This window comes from Phoenix dactylifera, chromosome 11 (assembly GCF_051530095.1).
Source record: "Phoenix dactylifera cultivar Ajwa chromosome 11, Ajwa_hap1_PhDact_Kaust_v1.1, whole genome shotgun sequence".
Lineage (NCBI taxonomy): Eukaryota > Viridiplantae > Streptophyta > Magnoliopsida > Arecales > Arecaceae > Phoenix > Phoenix dactylifera.
Window position 1 is genome coordinate 22,761,954 of NC_143200.1, and position 15,551 is coordinate 22,777,504.

The 15,551-nt window shown below is 37.9% G+C and overlaps 2 protein-coding genes across 4 annotated transcripts; one reads left to right on the forward strand and one right to left on the reverse strand.

The window, feature by feature from the left end:
* LOC120111331 (ER membrane protein complex subunit-like protein (DUF2012)) lies at positions 1-5,311 on the forward strand. Of its 2 annotated transcripts, none has more exons than XM_039128173.3 (7): positions 1-167; positions 287-330; positions 3,025-3,130; positions 4,364-4,427; positions 4,501-4,617; positions 4,711-4,819; positions 4,958-5,311. In XM_039128173.3, exons 1-7 carry the CDS (start codon positions 85-87, stop codon positions 5,044-5,046), a joined length of 612 nt encoding a protein of 203 aa, XP_038984101.2. In that variant the 5' UTR covers positions 1-84; the 3' UTR covers positions 5,047-5,311. The 2 variants fall into 2 exon arrangements, with proteins under 2 accessions (XP_038984101.2, XP_088563424.1); XM_088707298.2 differs by having other exon boundaries at positions 76-167; positions 287-555.
* A 276-nt stretch (positions 5,312-5,587) lies between these two features.
* LOC103706476 (monogalactosyldiacylglycerol synthase 2, chloroplastic-like) lies at positions 5,588-9,538 on the reverse strand. 2 transcript variants are annotated; one of them, XM_008790582.5, is made up of 8 exons: positions 9,066-9,538; positions 8,591-8,763; positions 8,168-8,329; positions 7,553-7,694; positions 7,236-7,460; positions 7,072-7,134; positions 6,915-6,989; positions 5,588-6,429 (listed from the first exon to the last, which is right to left on the reverse strand). In XM_008790582.5, the coding sequence occupies exons 1-8, from the start codon at positions 9,507-9,509 to the stop codon at positions 6,166-6,168; spliced, it is 1,548 nt and encodes a 515-aa protein (XP_008788804.3). In that variant the 5' UTR covers positions 9,510-9,538; the 3' UTR covers positions 5,588-6,165. The 2 variants fall into 2 exon arrangements, with proteins under 2 accessions (XP_008788804.3, XP_088563423.2); XM_088707297.2 differs by lacking the exon at positions 8,168-8,329 and having other exon boundaries at positions 5,592-6,429.
* Positions 9,539-15,551: the final 6,013 nt, after the last annotated feature.

The window sequence follows — 15,551 nt, forward strand, 5'->3', positions numbered from 1 at the left end:
TGAAGAGTATTGGCCGATCTCGTATCAGAATCGCCCCGAAAAAGCCGAAACGGCTCTCCCCGGGAAAGCCGGCTTCCACCGTGAATGATGAAGAGATCCGCGGAGATCATCGCATTTCTTCTTCTTTTCTCCTGCGTTCTTCCGTCCGCCCTCGCTGGTCCCTCCGGGTACCCTCTTTTTCTTCCCCTCCCCCTCTTCTTCGTTCCCTTAAACCCTAATTTAGCCCTCTTTTCCCCCTTCTTTAACTTTTTATGTATTTTTTTTGTTTTTCCTTATAATTTGGCAGCCCTGGCGATGGGTACACCATTGCAGGTCATGTGAAGTTGGAAGGTGAGATTCCGCTTTTTTTCATATTTTTTCCTTATTAACTGCGTTCTGTCACGGCTTGATGAGGTCGAGCCCTAAGCGGCACAGATTGTTCCATAATATTACACCAAGATGGAGCTAAAAAGTCTTACAAGGTTTTAATTTGATGTGAAAATTGATTTGGTGATCGACAATGTCGGAAAAATTCTTGCTTCTGAAGCTTGCTGCTTGCTTGAGTTTGGATGCCGGGTAATGTTTATCGCAGTACCAAATTCCATCTCTTGGAATATTGTCGATTATTCAACATAAAGCTGGGGGAAAAAGTTTGAATCTTGCCTGGAGTTTATGGAGGAAACTAGGATTAGGACATCATTCACCAAGTCTTTTCTTTGATGGGTCTTGCGATAGCTTGCCATATTTGATTCATCGTGGACACGTTCACTTGTAGATCTGTATGTCTGAAGGTAGTTTGTAAGCTGCTTTGGGGCGCCTTTGCTTTATCAATGGTATCATTGGCCACTTGTAAGCGTTGATGGGTCATGATCTTCTTCAGTACAACTACAATCTCTTGCTTGGTCTTAAAAGAAAAAGAAAAAAAAAATCGAAAACTTAGTAAACTCATAAATTATTATGGACTGAGATCTTTCTTTTCTTTTTCCTTTAAAAAAAGAGTTTGACTTAGATTCATAACGGTTTATATTCAAGAATTGTGTTTCTTTATGACCGTTTGTCAAGAAATTCATTTATATTGACTATTTCTCATATTCTCATAACAGTTTTCCCATTTTGTGGTAGGGATGTAATTTATTACCTGGAATATTCCATGTTATCGACTCGTACAGTAGTCTGAAAGTTTTTCAAGATAGTTTATCACATTGGCATGCCAGATTGTGTGACTGAGTTTCATGCAAATTATCTTGTGCTTTTAGACTCTGTACTTTAACTATAAGATTCTTGCATCACATCCATTTCATTCTTGGGTTTGAATAAATCCCTCAGTTTATCCTAGAATTTTTCTGCTTGCTTGTTCCAACATTTTGAAGACCTTGCTTTCTTGATGTTTCTTGATGCTTTGTGGAGCTATGAAGAGACAAATGGCTGCACTGTTGGCGAAATGGTGGCCAAGAAAACTATATTACAGAAATGGAAATTTTAACTAATTAATTTCATACGAAATTGAAAACTATGATGATTTATAGAGATGTGTTGGAACTACCGTATGTTTGCCACATATGCCTCTGAGTTTATTATGGAAATCTTTTACAGGTAAGTGTGTTCGGTCAGTATGTGGGTATAAAGAGGGTCAATACACAAAAGATCGGATTTGCAAAAGTTAGAACGATAAGGTGGACGAAAGGTAAGGATAGGGAGAGCTTAGGTGTAAGCTATTATCCAAAAGGTAGTTTAGTAGTTGCACCTCAATGGAGATGGAGATTAGACTAAGATGATTACAAGTACTTGTGGTGACTGTGAGCGATGGTGAGGATCTTTCTGAGCGGTGCAAGAAGAGGAGTCTGCTGGTAGGAATTAAGTGATCAGAGTACATGATTGTACAGTGTGAAGTATCTAATAAGAAAATTTACTATTGCAGCAGATCAATGTTGGATTAAGGAGAAAGCAATAAGAAGGCTGAGGTAAGGTATTTTCTGATGCAGCGTAAGATTGCTTAATTAACTTGGAGTTGTTATGAGCGACAAAGCAAATAGATCATAGACAGAGGAATTAGGCAGCTGCTTGGAGTCAGTTATTCGTTGAAACCTTCTCAATTTAGAGATGCCTCAATGATAATTGTGACCCTGCGAAATTGTAAATTCACAAAATTAGAAAGAATTGAACGTGAAATACTAAATCGATCTATACTTTTGATTGTCTTTCGCATTTTCCTTTCTTAATTTTTTTCGATAATTTTATGTAGATCGTTTACCTAAGATTATGAAGTCAGCAAGTAACTAAAACCTTTTCATGTAGCTAGGGTTTCAGGGAGGTTCGATCCATGTTCCCAATTTAGGATTGCAGCCTTTTGTTTTATAATAATATTCTTGATGGTAGTATTAATGGTTTACAAGGGGCGATACATGCAAAGCCAGGATGATAAAGTTAACATAACATGCAAAACTAGGATGATAAAGTGAACATACCTTAGGTATATAAGAATACTCTATAGGGATCATGGGGTTACTCTCAATAACTCATCACTAGTTCATTTTATGGATATCAATGAGGTTTCTTAGCTGGGATTCCATGCACATATTGAAAGATCAGGTCATAATTTACTATAATTCATAATCTGTCTAGTTATGACCTAATACTTTTTAAGCACCATAAACAGATAACGTAGACTTATGTCAAAATCTCTTTCTTGTGTCTTGTTGAAACTGGATAAAAATTTCCTGTGTTGTTCAATGGGACATGTCTTGTGGTTTGATTACTGAATTTGGCTGTTGATGTTATTCTATGTAACTACCCTACTCTGAACAATCACCAATATAAGTTGAGTTAGCTTGGTCAGTATATCATATGGATGTTTCATAGAAATTTGTCTTCTCTCATGTCATTTGAAATGGCCAATATTGGCTATTTTTGTTTATTAGCTCCTAAAACAAATTAACTCTTGTTAATTGATTTGTATTTTTTGGTATACTATGAATGTTAATTTTATGGTAAAATTTTTCCCTGGAAGTTATTCCTGTGTTTCTTATTACTAGCCATTTTTGATAGGTGCGACATCCAAAGGTTTTACTCCTATGGAAAAGTCAAATTCAAAAGTGATACTTAATGGTGGTCAGAGGGTCACTTTTCTCAGGGCAGATGGTTATTTTTCATTGTATCCTATTTTCACTATCTTTTAATGCTTTTAGTTTGCAAATATAGACTCCACAAAGGTTTTGCTTCATTTGTAGAATTTTGATATTTATATGTCTGCATATTGCATGAAGTTGAAAGCTTTCATAATAATGTATACATTGCTTGCTTGTGATTTCTTGCAACATAAATGTTCAATAGAAGCTAACCTGAAGTAATAGGTTCAATTCATGACCATGTCTTATTCAGAAATGATGTAGAAGAAATTTGTGATAAAAGATAATAGAATGAAAGGCTTTTTTTTTTTTATTAAAGCAAGTGAACTTGGGTAAAGAAAAAGATGCCAACATGAAAATAAAATGAAACTAGAGGACCTTGTCTTATATCAAATCATTGTTTTCATTATTGTATATAGTTCACATAAATGTGCACCGAAGTGAGTATGTTATCACATATAGGGTTTCATATGTACAAAATCCTGTTCATTTTAGTATTGGTAGATTTGTTTTTTGTGTTAGCTTGCTTGAAATTTCAGCATAGTGAATATAATTTTTTTCCCTTTTCAAGTTACATGTCGAAGTACTATATCAAAATAGGTTCTAAAATAAGTGCAGAAGTTTATACATATATGTATCTATATTTATATGTATATATATGTACATATATATATATATATATATATATGCATATTATATATATGTATCTTTTATTCTCTGTATGTTTACTTAATTACTTTTGATTATTGATTTAGTGTTATCTACTTATATGAGCCTTATTTAGTTTTTTATATATCTAGAATGCCTGCATATGCACGCACATACTGCATTCTGTGTATGTCATACTCTCAGCAGGTCACAATTACAGCCACTTTTGAAAACTTTTGCTAGCACAAAAGCCAGCATTTAAATAGCAGAATATAATTTTAAACCAGAAAACTTATGCTCTTGCAAAATGCTGATGGTCAAGGACTTTTTTTATTACTATTTTTTCTGGGAAAGTTACAATGTTCGAATGTTAAAAGAGACTGAACAGGTAAGCAAGTATGTAATTGCTTGCATTACTCTAATAAAAGAGCATTATCACAAATAATATCATTTGCAATATGCTTTCCATTATGATGTTTAAAGAAAATTTTAGGCTTGGTCTGGAAGAATATTTATAAGGAATATTTATAAGAATGCATCTACCATTTGTTTGGAATGGTCTTTCTCTGGTCTTGCCAGGGCTTTGTAATTCTTTGACCTATTTACTTGAGCCACAATGTGCCAGCTGGGACTCATCTTATTGAAGTGTCTGCAATGGGTTATTTCTTTTCTCCGGTAATTTCTCTTTTTATCGCCGAGTCTGAACTGATGAAAACCATGGCCTGATTTCCCATTTCGATTTTGTCAGGTACGGATTGATATTAGTTCCAGAAATCCTGGTAAGATCCAGGCTGCACTGACAGAGAATAGGAGGGTTCTGCATGAGCTAGTTTTAGAGCCTTTAAGAGAAGAGCAGTATTATGAGGTGGAAAGACTGTTGAAAGCTATGCTACTTTCATCTCTTATTATTTTCTTCTAATCCCTTGCTGTTGTTATCGTTTTTGTCGTCATCTTGCAGATAAGAGAACCTTTTTCCCTAATGTCTCTATTGAAAAGTCCCATGGGTTTGATGGTGGGTTTTATGGTGTTAGTGGTGTTCCTCATGCCGAAGTTGATGGAGAATATGGGTAATATTCTACTAGTATAATCGGCTGCATTCTAATTTCCTGAATAATCCACACATGATGCATTGCCTGCGACCCATGATCAGATTTCATTTCTATTTGCTGTTCAACAGTGTGCGACTTTTCTTGTGTTGTTAACAGATCCAGAAGAAATGAGAAGAGCCCAAGAGGAGATGAGGGCGCAAGGGGTACCTTCTCTCTCCAACTTGTTGCCTGGAAGGAGCAGCTAAATTGCAGGATTTTGTGGGACTCGAACAAGGCTGTGCCAGTGATTTAGCTACCTGAATGCTTAGGAAGAAATGGTGAGGCCTTGGAACATTTTCTTTTAATCAAAATGGAAGTTTTAATGCTGTTGTTCTTGCATGTAATCACAATTAATGCCAGTGGCTCGCCATTTGCTTTATGAAGTTGATAGGAATGATACACTGATAACTGATTGATCATGACAAAACATAGATTAGAAACTATGCAAAACTTGAGGATTTTTTGCACAAAGTGATTCTGAAAGTGAGAGTGATTGCTTTACCAAATATTGTTGTTATTAGACAAGTGCTGTGCATTGTTTTGATTCAAATCAGTCAGATATTATATTGGACAATGAATATCTCATATCGGTGATCCGTGCTATTAGATATGATCTACTATATCAAAATTACTTGCATACTAAAAATCATATGATTTGGAGATTTTTAATCCATGTATCAAACTAGGGTATGCCGGGCAGAGACCGGTACCGGATCAGTGTGGGATCCGGTACCGAGAGCTTTTCATTGAAAAACCGACTGGTATGACTGTCGTACAGGTACGGAATCGGTACGTACTGGTTGGGCCGGCACCGGTACGCCGGCCGGCACCGGTATGCCGACCGGTACCGGCACGGTGGATCTTGCATCAAACGGTCAAAAAATTGAACTGTCTAAATAAAATAAAATTATATATATATATATATATTATGAATTTTTTAATTACATAATTTTTTGTAAGCAATTTATCGGTAATAGATCATATCCAACGGTTTGGATTATCGATGTGAGATTCTCATTGTTAAATTGAGATCCGACTGGATCTGAGTAGAGATCTATTTGGGTGCAACCAAGAATAAGAACATCATATGTGGCCATAAAATGAGTAAAATGGAACTTGAAGATTAGACAAAAACCAAGCAAAGGACAACAAGAAGGAAGAGATCGCGGAGATCTTGCACTTTGAGAATCAAAATCACACAGCCTGAACTTCGGGAACCAATGGGACCCCATAAAAAAAAATCAATGCTAACTGTACGCTACCACACTTGCTGGATGTTAAAGGAATACATCCAATTCGCTGAAGGTGCAATTAAATTGGTTATTTTATATGGGGTACGACAATGATGAAGTGAGAGAATAGGAGATACCGGCCATCGGCCCACGCTGCTGGACCAGGAGCTGGTGTATGTCCTTCACGATATCAAACACCGCACCAGGTTGTGCCAGTTTGAGTGCATTCCTTGAGAATTTCTTCAGCTCGTCTCTGTCAGGGCCAAACCACCGAGCAACAAGGCTGGCTGTTTCCTTGGGGCTTTTGGAGAATAGTCCAGCTCCATTATCTACTACATATGGGATATTTCCAACCTCCTGCAAGACCAGAATGAGACCCAAGGCTAGAGTCATCTTTCCAAGGAGTAAATGCAGATGGTCTTGTACTTTGGTTTTTATGAAGTTTGAGATACAGATATGCATGCATACACTTGTGTACAGATTCATGCATCATGATACATCATCGATAACTTCATTTTCTTTCTTTTTTTCTTTTTTTTTTGGATGGAAATAGCTTCATTCTGTAAATACCAGTCTTGTTACAATTCTCCATGCACTTAGAACATGGCAGCTAGCTAAACACCAATCTTGTTGATTTAGATAAAGAAGGAAACTACCATGAGCTGGAGAAAGACCTCAGAAATTAGAAGAAACACAAGCCAGCAGATTCAGACTCCAACAAGTAGTTTGAATAAGAGGCCTATCTATGGCATATAGCCCTTTTAATGGAGAACATGTCAGTAGGGAGTTAATGAGGTTGGAATGAAACAGAGATGGCAGGACAGTAGGAAGTAGACACTGACCTGTCCAGGTATGAAGTCATTGAGGATAATAGGAAGTCCCCTGATCAATGCCTCAGCAATTGTACCAGGCCCTGCCTACAAACACAAGAGCACATTGAAGCCATCTGAAAAAAAACTCCTTATCAGACTGATCTGGACATCAAGGAAACCATGGTACCTTTGTTATGATACAATCACAAGCACCCATCCATTTCTCCATCTGGGTCTCAAATCCTCTAATCTGACAACAAAGGCAATATTGAACAGCTCTCAACAAACAAAAGCTTAAAATGTACCAACAATGCAGGCTTGTTAATTATTATCTCAGACCAGCTACACCACCTTCACAGGGACCCTCCACTTAATTGACTGCAATGTGGAACTCAGTATCTGGTTGCGGCCACATACGGCAACAATCTGCCCTATAGGTTTGCCGAGCTCTTCATCAAACAGGGCTTCTCCTAAAGCCATTGCAGTCTTCTTGACTGGACCCATTCCCTCACCACCTCCCATCAGTAGAACTGCAGGCAAATGAGGGTCCATCTCCAGTTCTTCTCTCAAATCATCCTGTAATAAATTAGGATTCAAATTCTTTTCAGCAGAGTGAAAACTGAAAGAGGTGCAATATCAGCACTATACGCTTTGGCCATGGCACAAACCTTGTTTAAAACTGCACGACAGAAGGATGGTCGAATCGGCAAACCAAAGACACGGATCTGAGAAGGCTTTAGGCCTTCTAACAAAGCCCTGTTCGACACCTCCTCCGAAGGGCAATAGCATCTGTTCACACCAGCATGGAACCTGAAATGCATTGCAGTATTTTATTGCTTGGATATCATAAGAAGGGAGCTTATGTTTTTGAGACTGTTGAAGGAAAACACAGCAGACCACCAAGGTGGTAGCATGGTTAGAACGGAGCTAAGATTCCACCAGAGTAGTCTAGATTCGAAATGTGCATGCGTCGATTAAATGTGAGAACCGGATGCCCTCAGCGCCTGGTTTGTCCGGTGGAGTCGCCATCTGCTCCGCCGGTACTTAGGTGGTGCTGGCGTGACGTACTCACACGTGGGACAATCCACGGATGGGAAGGGTATAAGTAAAACTTGTCTATCCGCATCGAACATTCTCCAGCGGAAAGGGGGCTCAGTGGGAGTTGCAACGCGGGTGAGGTCTTCCTCTCCCCCCTCTTTCCTTTTTTTTTTTTTTAGCACAAAAAAAAAAAAAAAAGGAAAACGCAGCGGCGATCATATTTTCAGATGAGAAGTCGAACATACCACGTCGGGTGGCAGGTGTTGAGGTCCGTGATGACAGTGACAAAAACGACTCTCTTTTGAAGGCTCTGCCATTTGAGAACCCATAGAGGTATGTGCTGCATGAGGGGATGCACGCTTATGATAATGTCTGGCTTGTACTTCATCAGACCAGCCTCCACCTTCCTTCACTCACAAAAATCAAACAACTTAGAACCAGAAATGATCCACACCCCACCCTTTTGCTGCCATCTCCATTAAAGTCCAATAGAGAATAAGAACACGAGCGGTATAGAGTTTTCCTTCTCTTATCCAATGGAGCATCACTTGTGGAATATTATATGGAAAATCCCGAAAGTTTCGAGACTCCGGTGTCAACTGGTAGCGGCAATGAGCAGAGAACTACTACACTATGAACAGAAGAACAACAAGAAAGAGAGGCCATACCTAGCATAGAAGGCAGCAAGGGCGGCGAGATAGGAGCAATGAACCCAACGAGGATAGGTGCTATGGAAAGCGACCTTCCAGAGGGAGACATGCTTCGTCATGAACTTGTAGGCCCTCTCCATGTCGTTCAGCGGCCAACCCGCATGCTCTTTGCCCAAGTCCTTCACAAAGACCTGTGAATCCAAGCAAGAAAAATGGTAAACCAAGCACGTGAAACCCAAAAGATACATGAAAAGGTGGATTAAGAAACATCCAAACTTTTTCTCATGTATGATAGGGAGGCAATATGCCATCCGATATAGAATTCCTTCAAGAAATCAAGCATATATCGAGGGGAAAAAAAAAAGAAGCGAGCAAAAAAAGCCAACCACCACCAAGGAATCGGGCTGGATACAGGTTGCAAAAACAAAGACAACTGGCAGCTTTACGGGCTTCGAAAGAGATTTTGAAGATGTAGAGGGCTATACGTACGAACCCTGTATTCGTCTCCGAATTCAAGGCGGAAGGCGTCGCGGATGGCCTCGGCGGAGGCGCGGTGGCCGCCACCGGTGTCGCTCATGAGGACGAGCACGTTCTTGGGGCGGTCCGCCCCGAGCTGGACCAGCTCCATCGTGCACTCGTCCTCCGCCCCCCACGCGGCCGCTCCGTCCTCGTCCCCTCCACTGCCACCGGCGGCGCCTGCATAGAACGAGCACCGCCGCGGCTGCTGCTTCCCGCCTCCGCCGCCTCCCTTGTAGGCGAACACGCTGTGGTGCACCGCCTCCCGTATCGACCTCCTCGGCGCCACCACCGACCTCACCATTGCTCTTAAGAAGAAAAGAAGACGAGAGAGAACCAAACTTGGGAGTATGGTTTGGAAGGAAACAGAGGGAAGCGAGGCCCAATTACGAGCCAGCCGAGGTCCGGATTCAGTTTCCATAAAGCATATTTGGAAAGTTTGCTCCAGTACTAATTGCAAGAGAATATTTGGAATTGGTACACAAATCGTACACCTGGACTGTAAAGAGTCATGCATAAATGGTAAAGACTATCCTGTCCATCGCTCACGCGAATTGGAGGGTTTGAGTTTGTTTTTGAGTTGTGGAGTTAATTTTCTCCTGGGGATGGATTCGGTGTTAGATTCGGGAATTATGCCGTTTTATTCCTCTTTCAATATTTTATTTCCGTTTATTTCTTAAGTGGTGGGGGAGAACACGAATCATTAGCCGTTTGATTCGCATCCCGCCGCGGAATCTTCTCCCTAAAAAGATTCGCTACCGCAGCCGGGGAGGAAGCGAACGGGTTCCGGTGTCCCTCAAGCAACTCCCTGTGAGTCGGCGCGTTTAGCAAACGCGACACGGCTAGCCAACGGATAAGATCGACGGGAAACGTACTCCCGAGATCGAAACTTTTTTTTGAGAGCTACGGAAGGAGGGAGAGATCCACTGCACGGCCACAAACAGAAAACGACACAACAACGCCTAGAGGTGGCAGTGTGGCCGCATGGATGGTCCACGTGTCAGCTGATGGTTTGCCGATGAGTGTGTGTGGACTTTTGGATGCGGAGGTCAGATCCAGTTGGACTAAGAGCAGTGGGAGCTTTTCTTTTTTATCCCCTGGGATTACGAAGCAATCAGGGCCGTTGGCTTTATATGAGGATCTTGATGGGTCCAGATTGGGGCCAGCGATCGCAGGGGTAGTGTAAGAAAAAGGATCGGATATACTGAATTTATCAAATAATAGTTTTAAGAGGCAAGGCAAGGAGAGGCAGGGAAAGAATTATCTTTGATTTTATTGCTAATATATACAAAAAATACCTTCCCCATTGATAACTTCATAAACGGTCCTAAAATATGAAAACATTGAAAAGTGTCAGGGTTGCCTTAAAAAAATTGTGTGCATTAGGACACAAGCTGGGTTGACCTAAACCTGGATCCGTCCACCTAAGCATAGGGTTAAGTTTAAGTTTTCATAAATTTGGATTGGGGTTGGACTTAAGAAGACACTAACTTGACTTCAAATAGGTTTGAGTTAGAACTGATTTTAAACCCAACCCAAGCCCAGCCCTAACCCAACCTAGACGGATTTAACCCGACCTAATATAATATAAATAAATGAATAATTTATATTTTGTATTTCATATGGATTATTTATATGTTTATAGTTATATCTTCAATTTTGTTAAATTATGTATAAGTGCACTATTGAAGTTTATGAATGATTTGGATCTCAATTCAACCAGATTTCTCACGATTAACATGGCGCAATCCAACTAACCTGACCCTGACCTAGTAAACCCGATAATGTGATAACTCTTGCATGTTTCACCAATTTACGTGCTATTTCATTATATGATTAAATATGCATTTCATGGAAGGTTTTTTTAAAAGATTTCGCCTCCTTAAAACTCAAGTTTGAAGTCGCGCTGCCGAGATATTGGGCATTCACAACAACAATTGGGTCTCCTTCAAATTAAACATTAAGAAGATCCAAATTAATACAAAAGCACAACCTTTCTCTAACTGCAAATGCTTTAATCATAGTGCTAATATGCGTGAAACATTTTCTTCTATAACAAATCCATGGTTTTAGAATTGCTTATTTTAAGTATATAACAAATATATCCTAAGACCACTAGTTCTTATTATAACTCAAAAACATAAGAAAAAAATCTCTAATTTCCTATTGATATTTTACAATAGTCACTATTAGTCATTATGGTGGAAGCTAATATCAAATTATATTACATTCTATGATAATACTTTCAAAAATCTCTTATTACAACGACCGTTACAACATAACGACGGTCATTATCTTAAAAATCTCTTTGCCCACATCTTCCACTCCATGTTTACCCTGGCAAGCATGATTGTGGTTGAATCTAACCACAGGAAGTCGAGCAATCCCAATTGGCTCATGGCTCTCTATGATGGACCCTTGAAAGGAGGATGAATTGGAGGGATGTGAAGGTAATCATGGAGTGGAAGATGCAAGCCATCTCATATCTTGGAAAGAATAAGCTAGCCTACCAAGCCAATGAAAAATATATCAATTATTTTGCATGGCACCAGATCTCAAATTTGCTAGTCTCTCGTATCTATATCTATGCCTTCTTTGCTGCCCCACCATTAATAATTACAAGAAAAGAAATGATGCTGCAGAGCAGTCCAAATCACACAACATTACTGTGTGATTCACAGCTTCTGAAGCCATGAACCCAATCATTACAAAGCACAAACAATGGGACCATTTCCTGCAACTGCGGTGTGATCTCCATCTGAACTTGTAACCAGGCAGCAGTTACTTTTGCCGGTGGGTCACACACTTCAAGTGCAACATTAACTAGATGTGCTTTCTCGTTTACCTCATTTGACACTCGTGACATTAGTTGTTGGCCATCCAAGACTCATTTGATTTGGAAAAAAAAAAATAAAGAAAGACTATTTTTTTAAAAAAAATATTTTCTTAAAATTAGAAAAAAATTCATAAGAGACATGAAAAAACTGTTTTCTCATTAGTTAGAAATTAGAATTTTTTTTTTCAAAATTATCTTTAACCCTCAACTTTTTCTTTATTAAATGTATAATAGATATGCCATACTACTTTTTTTTATTAATGTAGATGCTCAATCAAATATAAGCTACTCTAAAATGTACCATTTTCTCATGGTCAAATCAAACATACTAAAACTATTTTTTCAGGTATCATATTCTTAGAAATTAACTTTAAAAAAAAAAATGTTTGGACGAGGATTGCGAACCAAATGAGTCCTTGAAGACTAATTTTACAAATCTAAAAACATCTAGGGAAATTTTACCATAGAGCTTCTTGATGGATTCTATGATACTTTCCCTTCCTTGAGGGGAATTCTACTTTTCATCTTCTCACCTTTTTTGTTTTTTTTGAGGAATATCTTTTTCACGGTTCTTTCATGCTTCATACAAAATAAATATAAAAAGATAAAGGAATCTCAAAAAGATGTGCATTGGTGGCCGTTTAGCAAGAAGAGTAGCCTTTTGCAAACATTTAGATTGCACAAGGGGTTATTTGGAAAGCAAAAAAAAGGAGGATGTTATAAATTTCAATAATCTAGGAGCTATATGGGAAAACACTAATCACCTTTTTTTTCCTTTTGTTTTTGCAGAGAGAGGATGTAGTTTGGTTTTTGCTCCTCCTCCATGGACAAGAAAGGGAGGGATCATTAACTTTTAACATTCATAATAAACATAGTCACGCATGTGCTTAATTTACTACGATTAATATAAACACCCTCGAGATATTCTTATTAAAGCATTCATTCACATCTAAGGGATCCCTTGCTCCCCACAATTCCCACCAATCCTGCTATCCCATGCTGAGCTGTGGAGAGATACACCTTGGAATACCTTTGGAATGTAGCAAAAGTGAGCTACTTGATGTTAAAAAAAAAAAAAAACATTTGTTAGGCCTTTTAAGTAGCATACCCATCCAAATCAACCTAATATTATTTGCAGGGCAATCACATGAAAGCACTTTGTAAACTAACTCACACCAGCATATGTTAAAAACTTTCCATCCCCCTGGAAGAAAAAAAAAAATCAGTCTATGTTGCAGAACTTATTTTAGTGTTTGCTTTCCTCTTTGTGAAGCTCATGAAATGCCCTCCTTGTGCTTTGGGCTGTTTGGGGATTTTGGAGATGAAGCCAAGCTGGATCAATTGTTTGGCTCATCAATGAAGTTATTATCAAGCCAAAAATAAATCATTTATATAAACTTTTGAGTAAATTAAAAAATTAGGGGTAAATTATACTTACATATAATAGTTTGAAAAACTCACGCTTAACCCCTAAGATTTATTTTTATCCAATACTTTAACTCATAAATTAAAAGAATATTAGTCAAATCATTAATCTTAAATAGAACCTAATTACCACGTTAAAATTTTTTTGAAATGACCAAAATAATCTTAGGTGACATGCTAAGCACCCAAAGATATAAGAAAATGTATGCATCCTCCCCCTCACCCTATAAATTGTTTCATTAATATTGTTAATTTAACTGGATGTAAGTGTAGGTTTTATAAATTATTGGATGTAAGTATAATAAATATAAACCTGAAGAAGATTTTTAAATTTTATTTTAAACTTTTTTCTCTCTAAAAGTAAAAATAAGTGGATCTCTCTCCTAAGATTTCACCTTTTTTTTTAATGAAAAGATGGTGATATTGTTTCATTAGTAGCCTAACACTTTGATGTGTCAACGGAAACAAAGAAAAATCTAATATCTTGCTTTTTCTCATGTGCAATGCACGTGACTCTTGCAGCGATATCACCTCGCCATCAAGGAAAAAAAATGGAAACCCTCGGTCCTGAGTAGATGTTAAAGGGTCGGCTAGGGTGGGTCGAATCAGATCATATAAAGTTATAAAAATTATTTTTTTAACATACAAATCAATATTTATTTTGTAGAAAAGGGTGAATATATATATATATATATATATATATATATATATATATATATATATCAGATTTTAGCATTATCTTCGAATCCATTGCGGGTCAAACTTATCTCGTTTGGATCGGGTCAGATCAGATATTTGATGGAGCGGAGTAAATTGCTGCCCCTAAAACTTGTTCTATTGGCTTCTCAAACATGCATAAAAAACTAAGATCAAAGCATGTAAAGAATGCATCAAAATAAAATTCAATAGTAAACTTTGATGCTTAATTATTATTATACTTTACTAAGGTGATGTTGTCGCCACCCTAGGTTGCACATTGTGTTGTTGCTACCTATGCCACCGACGCTCAACATCAATTTACGAAGGTCATCGGTTGAAATGGTGTCCAAATTTTTGCCTTTGCCTCCATGATATGCTTGAAATAAAACTGAAAGAAAGTTTTGTACAAACTGAGGCTAGAAACAATCTTCAACATTTGCATCCTCGAACTCAATTATACTATAAATACAAGCTAAATTATGAAATAAAAGGAATCCTTCGTGGTTGATTGCGCACTAGGATGAACAAAGAAAGGCCACAAGAACATACTTTTGTCCAATATGTGATTATAATGGACATCAACTTGAGCAACATTGTAGTGTAAATTGTTTCTAGTTGCTCACCACTTTGCCCTTCCTCACCACCTTTTTATTCATAGATATACTCATATTACCAAAGATATAAGAGGTACGTCTATATGGATTAAGAGAGGTTCGATAGAATGTCCCAACCTAGGATGGTGACTACGAAGTAGATGAAGATTAAAATTATTAGAGCATGTTATTCGTTTTGATATATGTCAAATTGAAAGTTGGTTACATAATGATCCCCACCCAATGACCATCGTCGTGGAATAAGAGAAACCACCAATTCAAGACATTGCATCAGAGAATGGATGAGAAGGGAAGCTCATCGAACCGGATCATCATCCATCTCGGCATGTTATCAGATGATAAATGGTACCATATGCATAGGTTCAATGCTTCAATTTACTAATTTGAATGATCATATACACATGCTATTTCACCGATGCACTCCACTAAAAGATACAATTTTGTTAGGTCTTTTTAAACATGTATAACATCTAGGGTATCAATTGAGATTTAACATCCCTGATAATGTCGATGTTTGGGCCGAATCACGATACTGTAAACATTCCTAAAATAAGTAAGACTTTGTTTGTTGCCTTACTGTGTCTCTTATTTATATAGGTTGGGCCACGGTGTGCATGCTCTTCTCTTGTAATGGCTAGGTCAATCATGTGATGCCCTTTTCATGGTGATATAATTGAATTAAGTTACACTTCATGTAACTTTGCAAGGGTTACATTTTTTAATTGAATGATTATTAAATTTAATTTACTATTTCTAAACTACTTACATATTAAAAAATATATAATTCAAAAAAATTTAGCTTAGGCATCAAGCAGTAAAAAATATATAATATTATATATATTTAAATTATCAAGTTTTTGATCATTTCAAGCATAAATTAGGAGTCTCT